The sequence below is a fragment of the Emydura macquarii genome, unplaced genomic scaffold (genome assembly GCF_026122565.2).
Source record: "Emydura macquarii macquarii isolate MOO-44397 ecotype Brisbane River unplaced genomic scaffold, CSIRO-AGI_Emac_v2 contig_1551, whole genome shotgun sequence".
Classification (NCBI taxonomy): domain Eukaryota; kingdom Metazoa; phylum Chordata; order Testudines; family Chelidae; genus Emydura; species Emydura macquarii.
Genome location: NW_027131688.1, coordinates 7,005,118 through 7,025,678, shown reverse-complemented (window position 1 = coordinate 7,025,678; position 20,561 = coordinate 7,005,118). Strand labels below are relative to the sequence as shown.

General features: G+C 47.3%; 1 protein-coding gene across 5 annotated transcripts in view; it reads left to right on the top strand.

Annotated features, from left to right (window-relative positions):
* NIN (ninein) overlaps positions 1 to 20,561 on the top strand; it is a 103,315-nt gene that overhangs the window by 45,139 nt on the left and 37,615 nt on the right. For all 5 annotated transcript variants that reach the window (XM_067554756.1, XM_067554755.1, XM_067554752.1 and 2 more), the window contains exons 5-13: positions 6,776 to 6,815; positions 9,774 to 9,964; positions 11,533 to 11,679; positions 12,851 to 13,018; positions 14,417 to 14,553; positions 17,180 to 17,320; positions 18,002 to 18,176; positions 19,268 to 19,378; positions 20,257 to 20,346. In XM_067554756.1, coding sequence (XP_067410857.1) covers positions 6,776 to 6,815; positions 9,774 to 9,964; positions 11,533 to 11,679; positions 12,851 to 13,018; positions 14,417 to 14,553; positions 17,180 to 17,320; positions 18,002 to 18,176; positions 19,268 to 19,378; positions 20,257 to 20,346 — 1,200 coding nt within the window. The remainder of the gene's footprint in view (positions 1 to 6,775; positions 6,816 to 9,773; positions 9,965 to 11,532; positions 11,680 to 12,850; positions 13,019 to 14,416; positions 14,554 to 17,179; positions 17,321 to 18,001; positions 18,177 to 19,267; positions 19,379 to 20,256; positions 20,347 to 20,561) is intronic.

The following is a 20,561-nucleotide window of genomic DNA, read 5'->3' as shown; positions in this document are numbered from 1 at the left end:
CTTCAGAGGGAATGAACAGAAACAGGGAATCAAGTGATCCATCCCATCGGGCATTCCCAGCCTCTGGAAAACAGCCATCCCTGCCTATCCTGGCTAATAGCCGTTGATAGACCTAGCCTCCATGAACTTACCTAGTTCTTTTTTGAACCTCATTATAGTCTTGGCCTTCACAACATCTTCTGGCAAGGAGTTCCACAGATTGACTGTGCGTTGTGTGAAGAAATATTTCCTTTTGTTCGTTTTAAACCTGCTGCCTATTAATTTCATTTGATGAGCCCCTAGTTTTTGTGTTATAAGAAGGAGTAAATAACACTTCTTTATTTACTTTCTCCACACCAGTTATGATTTTATAGACCTATTAGCTAAGTAACCGTATTTGTTCTTCTATCTGATTGAAACATCCTAATGCAGGTATGTTTGTGTTGCTTTCTTTCATGAGGGGTACTTCGTCCCTGGTCAGGTTTTATCACCACTTGGATGAGTTTCTCAGTGCCTTCCTTCTACCTTTCTGTAATGCCCTCATAGGATGTCTGAAAATGAGAGGGGCCGGCTGATGTGTACTGAAACCCTAAAGCTTATGTGTATCTTCAGACTGCCATGGGAGCTCCCTGATTCTCTGCAGTGGAGGGAAAGACACCACACATCTTGTTAGGTCGGACACTTCCCCCCGAAGATGACACTTGGCATTTTTAAAGCCACTTCTCAGCAGGGTAGCTAGTGAGACTAAATCCTTGGAAGCTGTTCCTTGATGAGCGTTTCTGGGGTGTGGCTACAAGCTCATAGCTGCCTCCATTGTGAGTGGCTCCCCCGAGCAGAGTGTGTTCCACGAGCGTCTGATAAAGCGGAGCAGTGGCTTAATTAGTATGTTTTTTCAACCAGCGACTGGGCCCATTAAAAGGGTTCGTCTTGTACAACTGGGCCCATTAAAAGGGTTTGTCTTGTATGCCTAAAGCTGATCAATTCCTTTTTTAGTCTGCCCCCTCTTCCTGCTTGCACTGTGGGGAAGGGCTAATCAATTTATTTGAGGAATCTCCAGCGTCACTGCTGAATGCGTAAGCTAATTGGGAGATGAGGAATGAGCGCCTTGGCCCACCCTGTGGACGAGGTGCCAATCAGAGCTGCAGCTGTGCGAGCACTTAGACATGGGCTTTAAAAACTTGTTGCAATCACCGCTATTAACCTGCCGCCCTCTGACTCTGCTTTGCCGCTCTGCAGTGTGTGTTGCCGGTATTAACCTCTGCTAAGGCAGCTTTTGAAACCCTGCTCCTGTCGATGCTGGGGGTTGGCCTGCAGCCCCCACGTTCAGAAAGCGCCAGGAGCTCTTTGTGTGCTTTAGGCTTTGAATTCTAATTGATGGCTTGCCTGACCGCACATTTGGTAAAACTCTGGCCCCGTTCAGCGGTGAGGAACGAAGCGACTACGGGTGCGTCTGCGCTTAGGGCGTCGTGTAGCGTACAGACACTGTGTGTCCCGAGAGCATGGGAATAAATAGCAGTTTAGACAGCGAGGCGTGGCGTAGGCAGGTAGACTAGAGAAGAGCGCTCTGTACCCCTGAACCCCCAGGGTAGACACTCTCCATGGCTCTCTACTCATCCAGGATGTGTCCCACGTCTACACTGCTGTTCTTAGCAACGTAGCATCCCGCTGGCGGAGCCTGTCACCGCGACATGCAGCAGCACGTGTCGGGCCCGTACTCGACATGCCACTGTAACGGCAGACGTAGTCTTAGGGGGGATCATGCCAGCTTCTGTCTGCGGATTATGGCCCCCGACCTCTTAAACCCTGGTTTGACCCCCATGCGTTCCTAAGTCCCAGGGTGGCCTGCTGCAGTTCCCGATAGCTAGCCCAGTGCTCTGAGCGTTGCTTACCAGGAACATGTCGCCCTGGTACACTGCTCCCCCTTCCCCAGCAGAGTCTAGTTCAAGGGGGCTGCGTTGACTTCCCAAGCCCTGCACGGTGCTCGCCCTAGCTACCTGATCGCCTTCCCTCCCGGGATGGCAGCTTCCCATGACTGGTTGATTCCGCTGGAAAAAGCTGTTGGCCGGTAGAGGAAGACTTGTATCTTAAGGAGACGGAGTTTTCCAAGGAGCCGGGCCAAGTTTCTGGCACCTGCTGCCAAATAAACTACTCCCATGCTCAAAACTCACTTCCTCTTCGGCGGCGCTTGCCCCAGTTACCTTCCCAAACACGCCAGCACCTTCACCTTTTATGTGTTTTTAACTTGTCAGTAACCGTAAGCTTGTCCCTGCCAACCGGGCTCCAAGAGGGAGATTTTGTGCTTGCTACTGGTGGAAATGATTCAGCGACTATGGTGATGGACAACCTGTATAACACTCTAAACAAGGGTCCTGCTGGTGCTCCTCCATGATTAAAATGGCCCAAAACCAAACTTTTTGCCCCATTCCTTCCTATGGTGTTGAGGCATGGCTATGGCCTAGTCATGTGTCTTATTCCTGAATTTGCACACTTATCAGATAAGTAACTGCTGAATCAGAGGAAATGTTGAAGGGGTGTGAATGTAGACTTTAGCTGTGGGTTTTTTTGCTTTTGAATGAAAAGTCTGTAATTGAAACTGAAAATCTTCCACCCCTGACTTACGATGTCACTTGCCAAGGTGGCCCACAAAGTTGGACGGAAAAATCTTGTCTGTGACTGTTCTCAAAATCTATTATCCTGAAGTCTTCAAAGTACCAATCTGATAATCCAAAGAGTTTTTCTCTTTTTAAAATGTGGGATGTGAGTAGGTATTATTTTGACTCCCTAACGGCTCTTCGTTGTGGTGCTTTATTACTGAAAGCAGCTGTGAATTGTGTTGCAGTATAGAGGCTTGCTCCGTTTTGGGGATCTTTGTTCTTGCTGTTTGCATCAGTGGGTTGCCCTTCAGCGAACACATGCCGTCCCTCCTCCCAGAGAGGGAAAAAAAACCCCATTCTGATGTTAACACTGGTGCTAAGGATCACTTGAACATGTGCAGGAAAGAATAGGCGCAGTGTGCCCCCCCGATCATCATTTTAATTAGCGATATATTCGGACCGAGAACAAAGGTCTGTCTCGCTGCAGCAGATGGTAGGGGTGGGAGAGGTTGTGAAGTTATTATGGAGAGGGGCCACCGTGAGCAAACGGCACGGGCTGCAGATGCTTACATGAGTTCTGAGCTGGGAGCTGGTGATCATTGAAAACCGGAGCCATCTGCTCTTTAGCCCAGCAAAGCATGTGTCTGTCAAAATAATACATTCCTCAAATCTCTGCCTTCTGCACACGGGCTCCGTAATGTGTGTGACCCACATCCAGCTGTAGAACAATCCCGCTCGCTTCAACAATACCCGGCGTGACATTGAGATGCATGGTCCACAGCACTGATGGAAGTCTCCCTTTGTCTTCCTCAAATGGGCCGGCTGCCTTCTGTGGCAGCCATTTTGGGTGTCGCTTGACCTCTGACCTCTCGTCCCCCCGCCTCACAATGAAGCCCTTGTCGAGCGTTCAGGCTGGTAACGAGTACGTGTGCGCAGAGGGTCCTGCCAGCTGATGCTGCCACGGCCAAGTACAATGGAGGCCCTGGTGCCGGGCGGCAGAGGAGAGCTTGCAGATGAAGCGAATTACCGCAGGAGTCAGACTGCCGGGGCCGTTTGGCCTTCAGTGTGTGTCTGCAACAATGGATTGTCCGCGTCTAGCAGGGGTGACGGGTGTCCGCTGGGTCGATGGAATTACCTGGTGCTTCTCGGATGAGTCCTTGAAACCCGCTTGTCTGAAGTTTCAATGGCTTTGGTTCAGCTCTTTATTTAAAAAAAAAAAAAAAAAAAGTATCACGAGGCTTATGTAAACCCTGGCTCGGGGAGATTTCTCCCCCTGCCCTCATCACGCTTCAAACTCCGGTTAGCACAAAGCAATCACGCTTCCCACCAAAGGGGAATTCAGGAAGGATGTCGGGAAATAGGTTTGAAGGCTATCGTCTGGCTGTATGCTCTCCGCTGCTGGAGCATGTTTAGTTTTTCACTTCCACAGACGCAAGTTGGGGCCGCTTGCTGCCCCAGCTCCGGTGCGTTTTTCTTTCCTCAGAGGTCGTTGGAGGCAAGCGAGGGATCCATTCAGCCTAATTCTTTAACGCCATTGTTGAGGAGAACTGGCAGAGCAGTCTTCAGAGAAGCTGCGCGTCACAAATTCAGACGGTTCATTTGTGGTCCTGGTCTCTGCCAGTGTATTGGCCAGAACTGTACGTTTCAGGCTATGGCTTGTTTGCAACGTTTCTGGTTTTTTGGGCTTGTGCGATTGTCACACGCTGTGCATGCATGCCTGTCTGTCCGGGTGCGGGTATCTTGCGCCCTGACTGGATGGCAAACTCAGTAGAACAAATAATGCATTTCTGGCCCAAGTTCGTGATGTGTTGGGGTTTGGCAATGAGTCCTGCATGACTGCTCGTACGCACTAAAAGCAGCCACGTGAGCTGCGGCGAATCCATTTGCAAGTAACTTCTTGTTCTTTGAGCATCTCCTGCTCACTTATGTCAGTGAAGTCCTGTTGAGGCTGTAGAAACCGTCGGACTCTCTGTGCGCACTTTAGAGGATATTCCACTCATTCTCCATGATCCATTTTTATTTTCCACGGGAACCCTTGCTAGGGAAGCATAAATTGTCCCCCACCCCAGGCTGCTCTGCTGCCAGTTCTCAGTCCTGTACCGATAACTCAGGAAGGCAGTGGTGGATGTGCAGGTGTGTGCTGTTATGAGCTAGTGGCACGTGAGCTGCCAGATGATGAAACAGAAGCAAGAAGTCATGCTAAAAATGTCCAGTGACCTAATCCAGTTTCCATGGTAACATTGTAGATTAATGGCTTTTAGCTGTAATCTGAATGAGACGTATTAAACTTTTATATTGTGATTTAGAGCCTCTTTGTGTCCTGGGTGACTTTGGATCTAAATCCATCCGTCACATGTGTATCCTTCCATGTGCTGCTTTTTAACTGCGGAAAAGTAACATCTGCCAAGATTGCAGTTAGAATGGAAACGAATACTACTGGGTGTCTTGTGTGATGAGTACGTAAGCAATGAAATGACCCGTCCATTGATCCGGGCCGAGGTATCTGGGGGTGGCCGGGTAGTGCTTGGTTAAACCGTTTAAGCGCATGTTAAATATAAAACTGTGGGAGTAATTTGGCCTGTGGAGTTGTGCGCTGTCTGCCATGCGCTAGGGAATCCTAGCCGGTCGGATGCCTGGTGCAGGAAGCAAACTGCCCAGTGCTCAAACTGCCTTGCCAGCATTTGTTTCCTTTCTAAAGGAGACCACACGTTGCATTGTGCTGACCCAGGATCACCATAGCTCTGGGAAGGGGGTTCCTTAGGCAGCTGGCTCTTGCTGTAGGGGCAGCAGAGAGGACCTCAGTTACTTGCTTTGTCTTTCACCGTCTCCAATAAATAGTCTAATTTAGTGAAGGAGGAGCTTATCCTTTTGGTTTCCTGTCCTGCAGCGGGGGTTTGGTTATGGTTTCCTTGTCAAACCCGGGGCAGGTTCAGTGAGTACAGGCTGCCCGGCCCTTTGGGCTAGGCTGGCTGACCCTATCCCAACCTTGTCAGGATGGACAAGGTGAAGAGCAATTTAAGCCTCTTCGTCGACCTTACATTGCATGTTCTGTGAGCAGATGTCCTGATCCTCCGGGAGCTCAGCTACCTGCTGGCCAGCCGCAGTCCGAGGTGCCTGGGATATTTGACTAGATTACAGCCGTGCTCTACAAGAGGCTGTCCGCTTGGACCGTTTGGAAGCTAAAGCCAGCGTGGTGTGTGTCCACCTACTTACGCTCTGGAGCCTTATAAAGTGCACTGCCTGCAAATTAGCTTTTCTAGATTTTGCCGCACGTCGGTGCTCTGCTCTCTGTCCAAACGGTCTGTAACCTATACAAGTTGGAAGCTGCCGAGAGCAGGATTTAAAGGTGTGCTAACACTTCTTGAGGGCTGTTGTGGACAAATTCACACAACCTTAATTCAACCAGGTTAGCACATCTTCAAGCCGAGGGGAGCCAGGACTTGGACTTGGTTCAGGTGGGGTGGTATGACAGGGTGCCATACCAGCTGACTTGCTTGACAATCACTTCTTGTATTGACACTGAAAATCTGGTGCTGTGTGTGGACTGGTTGTGGCGGGATAGGGGGTTCCACAGCTGGCCACATGTATGATGCAGCTGTTCCAGGGACCTGCTGTTGATGAGATCATAGCGTGTAGTTTGCTAGGACTAGTCATTCTCCTCCTTTCTGGGTTGTCGTGTAGCCAGAGCAGAAGAGAGATGCCTGGGGCTGTTCCAGAATTGGAAAGATGGTCCAAAACCTCATTTCTGGGATTCTAGGCACGTACTCTTCCTTAAGCCTTCCCCTTCACAGCCACACGCTCCCCTCACAAAGACTGACTGCTTTGCTAACCGGAGCCCCTCTAAAAAATAAATCTTTTTTTTTTTCCCCTTCCTTCTAACTGTGAACCGGTTTAACCAGACTCTGCTCTGGCCTGTTACCTTGAAATCTGAGTGTTTTGCAGTAACTACACTTATTACCAAAGTGATTTTATTTTGAAATGCCCATGGCAAACCCTTACCAAAATACCCTGGAATAGATTTACTATTATCAGTGGGCTTCATCAGACAGGCTTGGATTGACAGCCTGGCCCGGGGAGATGGCGGAGATGAAAGCATCTCAGGACGCTTGGAATGCTGTAGCTCATTTGATATTGATCATAGAGCCCCTTTTACACTTGTGCTGCCTTGGAATAATAATAACTTGTCGAATCTTTTTTCTTAGCACTGGAAGACTCAGGACAGCGAGGAATACGAAGCAGAAGGTAAGAACAAACAAAAGCACCTGCTTTTATTCTTGTAACGTTAAGGGGAGGGGGGAAGGGAGGAGAAGAAGAAAACTAAACAATGGCGATTTCTTGGTAAGAATTTCTGATTCTGGCCTAATCTCATTGTAAGAAGAGCTCTTGGCTTCTTGCCCTGGGGAAAAGTTGGCTGGAATGACATTGGGGAGCTGGCCTGGAGTGTCTGCAGGCTAAAAACCACAGGGACTAGAGGAGGTTCCTGGCTGACTCTTGCTGGGAATGTGAGATCCAGAGTGGGACCCCCGTGTGCTGGAACCTGTTCCTCTGAAGGGTTGAACGTACTGGTTTTGTGTTTCCGGGAAGCCAGTGCCTGTTCCCAGGGCCTGGGCAGAAGTGTCGTATTCAGCTTGCTAGCGAGCACGCTTTAGAAGTTTTTGCAATGGAGCATCGCTGATGAGTCTCCCCTTGCGTGACAGGGACCAGCTAATACGAACAGCAGGCAGCCTACAGGGCTTCGGTTTCCCCTGGTGGCCCCAGAGTGGGTGTGTGTTTGGTTTTTGATGAACGGAGCCAGGATACACCTGATCTAACTACTTAGCTCCGTATGCCCCTGCCCCTGAATCCAGATCAGTTGCTCTGCTGCTTTGGAGAGTCACGTCGATGTCATGTACCGCAGCCTCCCAGTACTCTTCACTGGGACCACGGGGGGGACTTGGCTCTTGCGGCAGCCCCCCAGGAGATGCCGTTCACCCCACCAAGGGCTGCGTAGCTCTTGCGCAGCAGCACTGTGGGAATTAGAGCGGAAGGTGAAGGACGGCATATCCACTGGAAATGGAAACATGCCCCAAGCCTGGGATGAGACGAAGAAGCAGGGCCCAGGTGAGACGGCTCCCTGGAAGCCGGGGGCCCGGTATCACCTTCAATCCCGTTCCCTGCGTCCCAGATCCCCCGGGGTGCTTAATTCCTGTCCCGGGCTGCTTTCGCCCATTCTCATTCTTCTGTCCCACAGACAAACCTCTCCCTGTTCTTGTTAATCTCCCTCTTCTCCTGATTTCTTTCCTTTCCCGTTCCCTCCTTTCTTTGCCTGCCACCTTGGCAGGTCCCCATGTCTCGGGGCTCCTGTGCCCTGACTCCTGGGGGAGGAGCTGTGTACTCACGCACACACCAGCGAGGTCACAGCAGTGCCGACCCATTGCCACGGGTGCCGCGATAGGCCCCTCTCCTGGCTTGCCCTCCCCAGCCCTGGCAATGCTGATGATAGTGTTAGGTGCTGTAGCACTCCTTGGCCACTAGGTGCCAGCGTGAACCAAAGAATTAAACGATTTCCTTCGACCGTGGCTAAGTTCAAATTGTGGTTCCCTTAAGGTGTGGTGTGTGTGTGTGTGTGTTTTTTGTCACTTGTGCCGCACTGGCCTAGACACTCGGACCAGGATGGGGGTGCCCCTTGTGCAAGGCACTGCGCACAAACCTAGGGTGTGATCATCCCAGTCCAGAGGGTGGGAGGAGACGTGTGATCATCCCAGGGCCGCGCGGGAGGTCAGGAGCAGGAGGAGCCAGGAATGAAACTGGTCTCCTGACACCCAGAGCGGTGTCCTGACCACGAGAGAGTTCTGCCTCCACGGACTGTAGAGCAGCGGTTCTCAACCAGGGCTCCGGGGTCCCCTGGGGGGCTGCGAGCAGGTTTGAGGGGGGCCCCCCGACTTAAACCAGAGCACCACTACTCCCTCTCGGGGGGGGAGGGGAGAGTGTGTGTGTGTGTGTGTGTGTGTGTGTGTAAAAGGGAGAGTTCAGGCTAGTGTGGGGAGTTGCAACGGAGAGTCTCCTAACCCTTTCATGTAACCCTTTTTAAAAAAAAAAATGTTAAGACATTTTCAGTGGTATAATATTGCCCTGAGTTTATTTGCCTGGACGAAGGGGGTTCAAGGGAGGCGACTGGGAACAGAATTGTTTGAGTGGATCTCGAGCGGTCGTTTGCTTTTAGCTTAGATACAGACTGGCCTGTTTCAGCTGCAGATGGTTTTGGTGTGGCGGGTTGGAACTTTTCCCCCCAGCAGCGAAGGATCCAGCGTGTGTAGACTGCAGCTGCCCACTTCCCCCTCCACCTAGGCTGCGGTGAGCCTGGCCAGCCTGTGCTCTTCTCCCTCTGCTGCGCCCCCCTCCCCACCCCCCGGTCGGCATTCACTGCCAGTCCCAGTCTCCGGAGCTCCTCCTGGGTCGGGTCCCAGCTGAGTCAGACGACAGGTCATTCAGTGAGTGTCCAGGGAGTTGCATTCCCCAGAGGTCCCGCTCCCAGCCTCTGGTCCCCGGCCCTGAATGCACCCTTCCCCCCCCCCCCGACCATGGCCCCGCTCACAGACTCTGGCCCTGAACCCAGCACTCCCCCCCCCGGACTGTGGCCCCGCTCCCAGCCCCAGTTAGGGGGGCAGGGGCACGGACAGGAGTGAGGGTAAAAAGTTTGGGGACCGCTGCCCAAGGATCATGCAGATCCCAAGGCCCGTGATGGAGACTGAGTTGTTCACACTGCAAGAGCTTCCCCTTTGATAAAAGTCCCTCCTTTAAGCATCTGACACAGCAGCCCCCACCCCACGATGAAAAGCTCTGCCCTGAGCCGAGCCCCCGTGGCCGGAGCACAGGAGAAGATTCCATGAAGTTCACCAAGAACCTTTCCAAGAAGTAGGAGGTGCCCAGATGCTCTGGTGAGGGGCACCATTACAAGGCCCGATATGAAGTTCACCAAGAACCTTGCCAAGAAGTAGGAGGTGCCCAGATGCTCTGGTGAGGGGCACCATTACAAGGCCCGAGTTCAGAGAGACGTGCTAGTGCTGGCAAACAGCCAGTCGTGGGTGTTGGGTGACGTCACCACGCTGCACCGAATGTCGACATTTTCTACTGTAAAATGCTCCAGATTTTCTTGCAGTAGCGTTCCGTGTCCTCTTGTCCCATGTTTTAATAATGTAAAACGAACTGCCCTTGTTCCAGGCCAGTTAAGATTCTGGAATCCAGATGACTTGAATGCGTCACAAAATGTGTCCTCGCCTCCCCAAGACTGGATAGAAGAGAAGCTGCTGGAGGTTTGCGAGAGTCTAGGCATCACCAGAGATGGCCACTTGAACAGGAAAAAGCTGATCTCCATTTGCGAGCAATATGGGCTGCAGAATGTAGATGGCGAGGTAACACGCTCTGGGTGTCTCCTCTCAGAGGAAAGCGGGTGGGCTGAGGTGCCACAAAATGCTGTAAAGACTTTTTCCATAAGAAATGACTCCTCGCTTTCACCAGGAAAGGGACAAGGTGCTCATTTGGAAAACCGTATCTAAACCTGGTTGATAGCTCCCTGATGAACGTAACAGTTTTGAGTCAACAAACGTACGATACTGCCTTTATCAAAAGATAGCAACCGCCTTAACTGACATTACTAATCATGGTTTCTCCAGTAAAATGGTGCCTACACTGTGATTACAAACCAGAAAATAAACTGCAAGGCTGTATCCAGGGTATCTGTAGTGTAGTCAAGGGTTCAGAGAGTTTACCCATTTCCCATTTGGGGAATACGGAGTGAAGTCACTTCTGATCACTTTGTATGTAACAGAGTGCCAAAAATGCATTTTAATGGCACTTCTGGTTTTCACCCTGATGTCACCCTAGCCTAAACCCAATTCAAAGTAAGGGCATCTCTGCACACCCTTAGTACCTACCATGTCACTGCCCAGTCTGGAGCATCAAAAAAGTTAGTTTGCTCACTTCTTTTTTCACTGCTAATACCCTGCAGTGATGTAATCTGCCTGGTCAGAAACCATAGCGCTTGCCAAGAAGTTGACAGACACGCTCTTTTTGGGCTCCATTTGCAAATGTCCCATGGCAATATTTGTGACCCAGTCGGATTTCAAAACCAAATCTGACATGAATTTTTTTGTTACTGGGACACTCTCGTCAGTTTAGGATTCACAGGCTTGTAACCAAGTAGGCTTTATACACCCCCAGATAACTGTTTTTAAATGGTTTTTTATCAGGAAGTTAATATCTTAATGGGATAAGAGTCATTTGCCGTGTTTGCAACACACATTGCATTGTCCTGCTGCCATTGGGGAGCCAGGCATAAGAAGGGATTGGAAACTGAGGAGACTCTTTCGCGGTCAAAGAGAAGTGCAGTGCGAAAAGCTAATGAATTGTAAATTAGAATCTTTTTAAAAATCAAGGTGTTTTAAAACCCAGGTTGCCTCGTGGTAATAAACTGTGTTTATTGCAACTTGGACCTGTCCCTTGAAATTAGTTCAACTGTTACTCTGCAGGTTGCTGTTCTTTCAGCCCATCATTGCTCTGAAACCCTCCAGCTCAGAAGGCTTTTGGAGCAGAAATGGAACAAGAGTTTTCCAGTAGATGATTCCTTGACTATACCACCTCTCGAGAGTGACATTTTGAAAACAGTGGTGTGAGAGGCGAGCACAGCTTAAAAGTTACAGGGGAAAAATGCTCTTGTACACAGCCTACAATGTACTGTGATTGGTATTTCGGTGACTCAGCTATCTACTAGTTGCTCCTCAGTTTATTATTATTAATTTTATTTATTAATCTTGTGAATAATTCTTTTGGTTTGCTCCTTAAATGACGTATGTACAAATGACTTACATTAGCAGTAATCTTGTTTCTTTTATGCCAAACTGTAAAACTGCGTCTCATTTTGATACATCTGAGATGTGCTCCACAGGTATAAAAGGTGTTGACTGTACTTTACCGCTTTCAGGTGCTTGAAGATGTGTTCCATAATCTTGAGCAAGATGGCACAATGAGCGTCGAAGACTTTTTCTACGGCTTATTTAAAAATGGAAAATCTCTTACATCGTCGGCTTCTACCCCGTACAGACAACTCAAAAGACACCTCTCCATGCAGGTGAGAAGCGTTGGGACAGTATCTCTCTGGGAAATGGTTTCACTAGACCAGATTGCTAGACAGTTTTAAATAGCAATTAGTCCTGAATGGTTGGGGGGCTAGATAATGTAATATTAAAATAAGCTTTCAGGTAGATATTGCTGCCTGATTTTGCCAATAGGTCTTCATCTTTAACCTGATTCTCTGATGCCACATTAGACTAGGACCCGATCCAAAGTCTTTTAAAGTCAGCGGGAGCCCTTCCCTAAAGTTCCCTGAAGAGAGTCAAGCCCCAGGTGCTTTTATTTCTCCATGCAGGTCCTCTGGCTCTCATGTGATTGATGCTAGTGAGCCCTCAGACGTTACCAGACGAATAGTCCATTTGTGTAAGATCTGTAGACGAGAGCTGTAACTTTTTAAAGTTTTCTGTTACAAGTAATCGTGTTATATCTGCACAAAATAGAATAAATTATTTTGGAGGAAAAGGTCTCTCTAGGCATTATCAGACTCTACAAAGTCAGCAAGCCAAGGAGGGGTCGGTTAAAATGACTGCTGCGTCTGGGTTTGCTTATGACCACAGTGTAATCTTTGTGTAGGGTGTAAATAGGAGTCATCTGCTTTTGGGGGAATCGTATAAACAGCCTCTAGGCCCCCTCCTATCTAAGCACCACCATGCTGCTGACATCACTGTATAAAGTGGAAAAGAAATTGGCCCAGAGAGATTGGGTGAAAGCCCTGTACCCCCAGGTCAGCTGTTCATCTGAAACGTCACGTGGTCTGTGAGTGGGAATGGCCAGCAAAAGTAAATGTGGGGACTGATTCCTGAGGCCTCCCTTCTGGGGGAAACAACGAAACATTCAAAACCAAAATTCAAAACCATAGTGGTTTTACCCTGGTGAAATTACTCTTAGCAGCCTGAGAAACTGTCTTGCTACTGAAGAATTTTTCCTGCTTTGTTTTACACTAGAAACTTAACAGCAAGGGCCTGGTTAGACTGGAACTTCAGTGGGTTAAATGAAATTCTTCCTGAGCCACATCAGTGCAGCTGAGGAAAGACTCATATCCTTATTCTCCATGTTTCTGTTACGGAAATTCAGCTTATACGCCTTCCTCCTACAGCAACAGGAAAATGTCCAGTGTAGCCCTTAGCCAGTCAAGTCCTTTGCCGACCCCCGTCTTTCCTCTCTTCTAGTCCTTTGATGAAAGTGGGAGACGCACCACTGCCCTGTCAGCGATGACTAGCACGATTGGGTTCAGAGTCTTCTCCAGCCTGGACGATGGGATGGGCTATGCCTCTGTGGAGCGAATACTTGACACGTGGCATGAAGAGGGAATAGAAAACAGCCATGAAATCCTTACGGTAATTTAGTAGATCCCCACCCACCTGACTTTGATTTTGGATGCTGCTTTTTCTGGATCTGTACTTTTAACCTAAAATGATTCAATGCTGGGAACTGCAGGAACGTTGATATCCATGGTAACTTCCTAAGGGTTAGAAGAGAAACGAGAAGTGGGAACGCCCACAGAGTGAATGTTTGTTTTAAGGTAGGACAAAGGGCAACGTTTGGTTTGGTCCTTTCTGAAGCAGGCCACTTATAGAGGGCAGCGTAAGTCATTTAGATGTCTAAATACCCAACTGCACCAGCAAACCAAATACTCCAGCATCTGAACGATCTAAATTGTTGCACATACCAAAATGAAGGGCAGTATTTGAGAGCCTGGCTCATGCTGAGTGTTTCATATCCAGAGGATAAAAATGTTCATGTCCATTGCAAAAGAGATGTCCTCACCCCTGCAGCAAACTGCTTCGCAGGCTACCTTTTCAGAAGCTGTGGACAAGCCAAAGTAGAATTTCCGATATTTATTCTTGGCACTTGACTCTGTGACACTGGAGATACACTGTAAGAATTTTCTGCAGCAGTTACGTCTGTCAACGTTACGTTGAGTTTGAGCATTAAGGCTGCTATGAACAGTTGCCCCAAAACTGGGCTATCAATCGTAGACAAGAAAATGCATTTGGCCTCAAGCAAGTATTAGCCTAAAAATTCACAGCCATTTCTTTTTGGCTGGATTAGCATTTGAGAAATGTGGCTTCTTTCATTTGTTCCTTGATGACTTTATTTTTTTAGCTTTTTTCCTATCTGGCTTTATTAGCATTAATACGTGATTTCTGTCATCTTTAAATACAGTGTATATTTTATCGTTTTAAATATGGTAAAATACGTCAGTTAAAACTAAGTGTAAACTAGAGGCCCATCAGATGTTTGTTAGGGGAGGCTTCCAAGTAGGTTACAATTGTAATTACTAGCAACTCTAAATAAGGTGAGGTCTTGACTGTAAAATACAAAAGTTAATTGACGCGAAGGGGTCATGCACAAATTAACCTACCTTTCCTAGTTGTCTTTATTGTAAGACTTGCTCTTCTGTTTGGGAAGATCATTTTCAATCATCCATTTTGCCACATTTCAGTTAAAAACAAATGCAACTAAGCTGAGGCCCACAGTAAACAAACCAGTGCATCTGCCACTTCTGTCATGTGTGCACTTGATTTGCTGCCTCTCTCCTCCCCTCTTGTCCCAGCATGGATTTAATTTTGGGACGGAGTTGAGGGGCAACGTTACTGCATCCCTACAGAGAGCCATTCAGAACAGATTCACCTGCAAGCGCACACCCTAGCTTTATATTGTCCCCTTAATTTTCAGCTTCCACAGGAGAAGGGAAGTTTGCCCTGTTGTGCTGACTTGTTGCTGTTTTACAGGCCTTGGATTTTAGCCTGGATGGAAAGGTCAACCTGACGGAGCTGACTCTGGCGTTAGAAAACGAGCTGCTGATTACCAAGAATGGAACCCATCAGGCAGCCTTGACCAGCTTCAAAATGGAGATCCGACATTTACTGTAAGTTGGCAGGGTTTTGGTCTCCATCAGATCTTCCTCGTGTCTTAGATACGTGGCTGGGCAGGAGTTTAGATAACATTTGCTTACTCCCCAATTCAGAGGACATCTCCCTAAAACGGTTTGAAATCTTGGACCGATGCATCATCCTCTTGTGAAGTATAGCACCTAAGGTTCTTTGTCAGCACCTCAGAATTGCTCATTAGCCCAAGTATTACACTTCTGAAGTTTGACATTAGGGCTGTCAAACGATATTTAAAACAAAAATCCAGATTAATCACAAGATTAAAAAAAAATTGCGGTTAATTGCAGATTTGGTCGCACTGTTAAACATTAATATAATACCATTTATTTGTATATTTTCTATATTCTCTACATTTTAAACTATTGATTTTAATTACACCACACAATACAAAGTGTCCCGTGCTCATTTTGTTGTTTTTATTACAAATATTTGCACTGCAAAAAAGATAAACAAAAGAAATGGTATTTTTCAAATCACCTCATACAAGTACAGTAGTGCAATCTCTTTATCATGAAAGTGCAACTTGCAAACAGATTTTTTTTTACATAACTGCACTCAAAAATAAAACAATGTAAAACTTTAGAGCCTACAAGTCCACTCAGTCCTACTTCTTGTTCAGCTCATCGTTAAGACAAACAAGTTTATTTACATTTACGGGAGAGAATCCTTCCTGCTTTTTATTTAGAATATCACCTGAAAGTGAGAACAGGCGTTCGTATGGCGCTATTGTAGCCAGCGTTACAAGGTATTTACGTTCCAGATATGCTAAACATTTGTATGCCCGTTCATGCTTCAGTTTGTCTTGCAGTGCAAGCACATAGGACGTACAAAACTGACACTTTCTCAGAGCATTCAGAACCATGAGACCCCTTGTTACCCGTCTTTCATCAGTGAAAGAGAGATTTGCTGGTACTAAATTAGGTGACAGCTCCGTCACTCTGACCTGTTAGCCACCACCAACAAACTTCTCAGGACTCCGCCAGCCCTTACTTTGCCATACAGGTAACACTTGGTGCACTGCAGGTCCTGAACCCCTGGAAGATTGTTCCCCTGGAGTTTCCAGTCCTGTTACTGGACCCTCAAAGAAACTTACTTAGTTCATTATCTCCAAAGTGACACTGTACACACCAACTTGTTTGATTCAGCTAAGAATTCACCTTTACTTAATATGACAGTACTGAGGTCTACTTATGATAAAACAAAGAGAAGTTTATGAACAAAGATGGATTTTAAGTGATACTCAATAAGGGTAGTGGAAACACGACTGGTTACAAACAAAACAAAAGTATAATATGCTTCTAAGAGTCGAGACAAAACTTTAGCAGACGACAATCCTTTGTCTCAAACAGTTTCTTTCTAAGAGTCCTTCCCAGAGCTTGCTGATTTTCACTAAAATCAGGAGTCAGGATTTCCATGAATCACTCCCCTACACAGGAGTGTACCTCAGTGAAATGTATCAGAAAAATCTTTTTGCTTCTGCTTCTGTTTCCTCAAACACAAGACAGCCCCTGTGATTTCAGACTCTGGTGCCTTCCATGCTGATTTCACATCCCCCAATCAGCCTGGCTTTTCCTGTTGACTTATATGCAAATGCAACTCCCCTTGTGTTTTTCTTATCCTGTTTATTTTACCTCCCAGACGTAGGCAGATGGGTAAATCAACATCTTTGTCTGGGAAAAACTTGTTTATCAACCCTGCCTGGTTACATAGTTTAAATGTATTTTTAGTACATAGACACAACTCCTTGTATGACACACGTACATACATCTCTCAGTGCTTATGACGACCAGCACTGTATACGAGCTTTTATTTGATACCTTACATGACATTCTTTATGGATAAATACCATGACAGCAATGTGGGAGGTCTAGTGAGTGTGTCAGGCCTGTTAAGAGTTGCAGTCACATGACAGCCATCCCTCTGCCACTGGGCATGAGGGACTAGTAGGGGCACGTCTCCTTCCACTGCATTGCCAGTAGGGTTTGTGCTGGAAGAGATTTTGAATACGAGGCCCTGAGGAAAGAACCGTCTCCAGGAAAGTGTTAGGGTGCAAGCTCTCAGCTGTACACTTCAAGTGCTCTATTCTGCCTCCACTCTGGGGTGAGACTTGCTGGTAGAGAGATGGAACGAACTGAAAATTGAGTTGCCTTAAGGGAGCTGGCCGACGTAGCTGATCTACCTGAGACCTAGTAATAAAAACACATCCAGTCGACAGGCGGGTGCAGCACAGGAGGTAATAAAAACAGTGAAAGCACATGAATGGATGGGACAGAAGGTGGAGTGGCAGCGGCACAGCTCCACCAGTGCAGGAAATCAAACTACTCCAAAACAGTTTCCGGGCTTATCACGCTTGGTCCGCAAGAGTTGAGGCCACTGATGCCAGTATGCACTTGTGCCCCCCAGCCCCCCGAGTGGCTCACGAGCCAATGAAGAAATAGAACTGGTGGGACAAGCTCATCCAATCTTCCGTCAAGAGGCAGGAGAGATGTATAGCGGGAAGGGGGGGAAACAGGGTGCTCCTCAGGCCTCGAGATGTGTGTGACTTGTCTGAGTGCTGGGGAGCCAGGAAAGGGCATGTAATCCAGGGTTCCTTCCTTTCTGTAGGGAACGAGTCGACCAGGTGGTCCGAGAAAAAGAGAAGCTGCGCTCAGATTTGGAAAAAGCTGACAAACTGAAATCTCTCATGGCCTCGGAAGTTGATGACCACCATGCTACCATAGAGCGCCAGAATGAATACAACCTCAGGTACGGCAGCTCGCCTGTACTTCAGGGAGGGGGCGGGAGTGATCGGAGAGCACAGGCCTCTTCGGTTTGTTCTAACCATCGCAGGTACACGGTATTGAGTGCAACCAATGAAAATGAGAGAATTGCTTTGTTGCGTGGGTGTGGTTCTAAATAAAAATTTCAGTGTGTGTTCGTGTTCGTGTTCACTCAGAATCAGTTTGGCTAAGCCTTTTGTCTTCCTGTTTCCTGCCACCCATTTCTACTAGTACCAAAGGTCTCCAAATTCTGTGCAGCCCAGTTCCATCTGTACAATTCCCTCTTCTTGCTTCATGGTCCTCCCACCTGGATTTCATGCTCTCATTTTGCCTTCCCGGTTAGGTGGGTGTGGTGTGTTACATTTTGTTTTCCACACAGATATAATTTTAATTGAACTCTAGCTTTAAAATTTGGACCGGTGAGAGAGAAATGGAGTTCCTGTGCCAAACGTGTATGTCGCTCAGCATTGTACCGTATGGCTGGTGACTGTGCATGCTATTGATCTGAGCATCGCCGCTTTCTCTCCCGTCTTTTCCCTTATGTTGGAGTTGTTGGTTTAAGACCCAACTGCTTATGCGTGACCATTCCTACCAAACTCCTTTTTAGCGGTGTTTGCCCACTCTTCTTATGATCCTTTCTTGTGCCTCTTTGTCCGTGTGTTAACAGGAAACTGGATGAGGAGTACAAAGAGCGAACTGCAGCTTTAAAGAACGAACTCCGGAAGGAGCGTGAGCAAATCCTGCAGCAGGCTGCCAGGCAGCGTCTGGAGCTGGAGCGGGAGATTGAGAAGGTGAAAACGGAAGAGAACTACGTCTGCGACCGGCTCACCCTTTCTCTAAAGGTAACCAAGGGCTGGCTGAAGCTGCAGAACTTTCTCACATACTACTCAGCACTTTTTAAGAGAATCAGTTACTGTGCGTATCGTTCTAGATGAAACTTTTAGCTGCTTGATTTGTATAGATGTATCTAAAAAGGTCCTTCCGACTCACCTGGATAGGCTGTTACCTAGATGTCATAAGGGCCTAGATTCTGCCGCTGTGTTATGCGGAGCGCACGCATGCAGTCAACCCAGACACCAGATGGGCAATTCTGCTTGATGGCTGTCTGTGTTATCATCTGGCCACCAGCAAGCAGAGGAAACCTCTTACTGCTAAGGCCTCGATATATCAAAATATAGCTTAAAAAAACCCATAAACCAATTCTCCAATTGTAACTGAGTTCTCAAAATAGTCTGGGTGAAGGGCTCTGCTTTCTGTTGGAGCCATTAGTACTCGGACCACTGATCCAGGTTCCTCTCCAAAGTGTTTTAATAGCAAACTCGTAACTGATCTTGTTTTAGTCTGAATACAATCAGATCAGGCAGCTTTTCATGCTCAAACATCATATTTTGTTTTTGCGACTGGACAGAAATAAACGAAGGTGAGTGGACGCTATGCAAACAAGCTCAGGGACCGGAAGGACATTGTTTAAGGGAGGTAGCATCTAAGCATAGATGGAAGCAGGGAAGGAAGGCTTTTAAAGATATCGCTGTTATCAGTCCCATCGTCTGCCTGGAAAGTTGTCCTCTCCTCCATAGGCAGCTGTTGGCCAGATGCATGCAGCAGGCAAGTAGAAATGCCGGGAGAAGAGCCTCAAGGCAGGACTAAGAGTTGCTCTTCCCAGTGGATGCTTTGGGAGCTGCTTGCAGGCCCTGGCCTTTACATGCATTACTTTGGTGTGACAAAAGGAGTCTTACGTTTTTTACCAGCAGACGAATTCACACTTGTGTTGGTAACAGTATCCATGTCAGAATCTGGGCGTGGGCCTCGTTCTAGGCAAGACAGATGTACCTTTTGAGCTGACTATCTGTGGACTTCCTTAGGTATCTGTGTTTGGAAAGTGTCAAACAAACAAAAATAAGCCCCCAGAACTTTAAGGTCACTTCTCCTTTAGGAAAACAGCCGTTTAGAGAGCGAGTTGTTGGAAACTGGACAGAAGCTGGCAGAGTACGAGAGCCTGACGAGCAAACTGCAAAGGAACTTGGAGAATGTCTTGGCCGAGAAGGTGAGCCTCCTTTCCTCCCGTTGTGTGTTTCTAAAATCAGAGATCGGATTCCTAAAGGTGGCTGTCCGATGCTGATTTAACTACTAGCAATAGACCCTCATTATGAACAATCTAATTAAAACATGACCACCGTGTACCTTGGTTACTGGCGACTGTAGCTGAGTTTTCATTTATGAAAATATGATGTATCAGTAAAAGACTTGCTGTTTTGTACAGTACTTTAAAGTGGGCTAAGCATTTTCCAAATCACAGAGGAAGTGGTCTCTTCCCTCAGCGCTGGTTTTCTGCGGTCCTGATCACAGAGAGAGAGTCATGTACACTTGCATGGATCTTTTTCTGGGATCCTGCCTTAAATAAAGACATGACACAAGGAGCCCTTGCACTCTTAAATCTGAGCTGAAAATTGGGGTGAACAAATGAGGAAGGGTGGTCATGTTATAATAAACTGTACAGTAATTTAGGATTGGATTCCCTTTGGGTTATCGTGTCTCATTTGTCGATATTCTTAAAAGACATAACTCTAGAATTTTGTCTGACTCTAATCCAATAAATGTTTCCTACTTTTAAACAAGTTACCCGTTCAGGCTAGTTACTTTTACAGTTGCATTATATATTTTTGGCTAAAAATAAAAATACCCACAGGAACCTACGTTAGTTAAATAGATGTGAAATGAACCCGTGGCATGGTGGAATAACAGCCGGTGTGTTGCCCAGGAAATTGTTCAGATCTCATGCTCTCTGTCCCCTCTGACAGTATTTCTGTATAAACAAAACGCAGCCTGACTGGAATGCTTGTGAAGTGGGGCCTGGCCTTGAATTCAGTGCCAGGATTATTCCCAGTGGAGGATTAACCAGCTTGTTTTCATGCTGTGTTGTAGTTCGGTGATCTCGATCCCAGCAGTGCGGAGTTTTTCCTGCAGGAGGAGAGATTGGTACAAATGAAAAACGAGTATGAACAGCAGTGCAGGGTAAGTGAATCAAAGGGGATGAGACGACAACTTCAGCCTGGGAACGCAGTTCTGCACTTAACACATGATTCTCATAGGAGTCAATAGCCACGTCTAAGAAGATGCCGGTGGGTTTGCCATTCTATAACTGAAATAATGACACTCCTCATTAGACCAACACAAGCCTTTTGGCCTAAAAGCCCCTTTCTTAGCTGCTTCTTTAGTTGGTGCCTTGA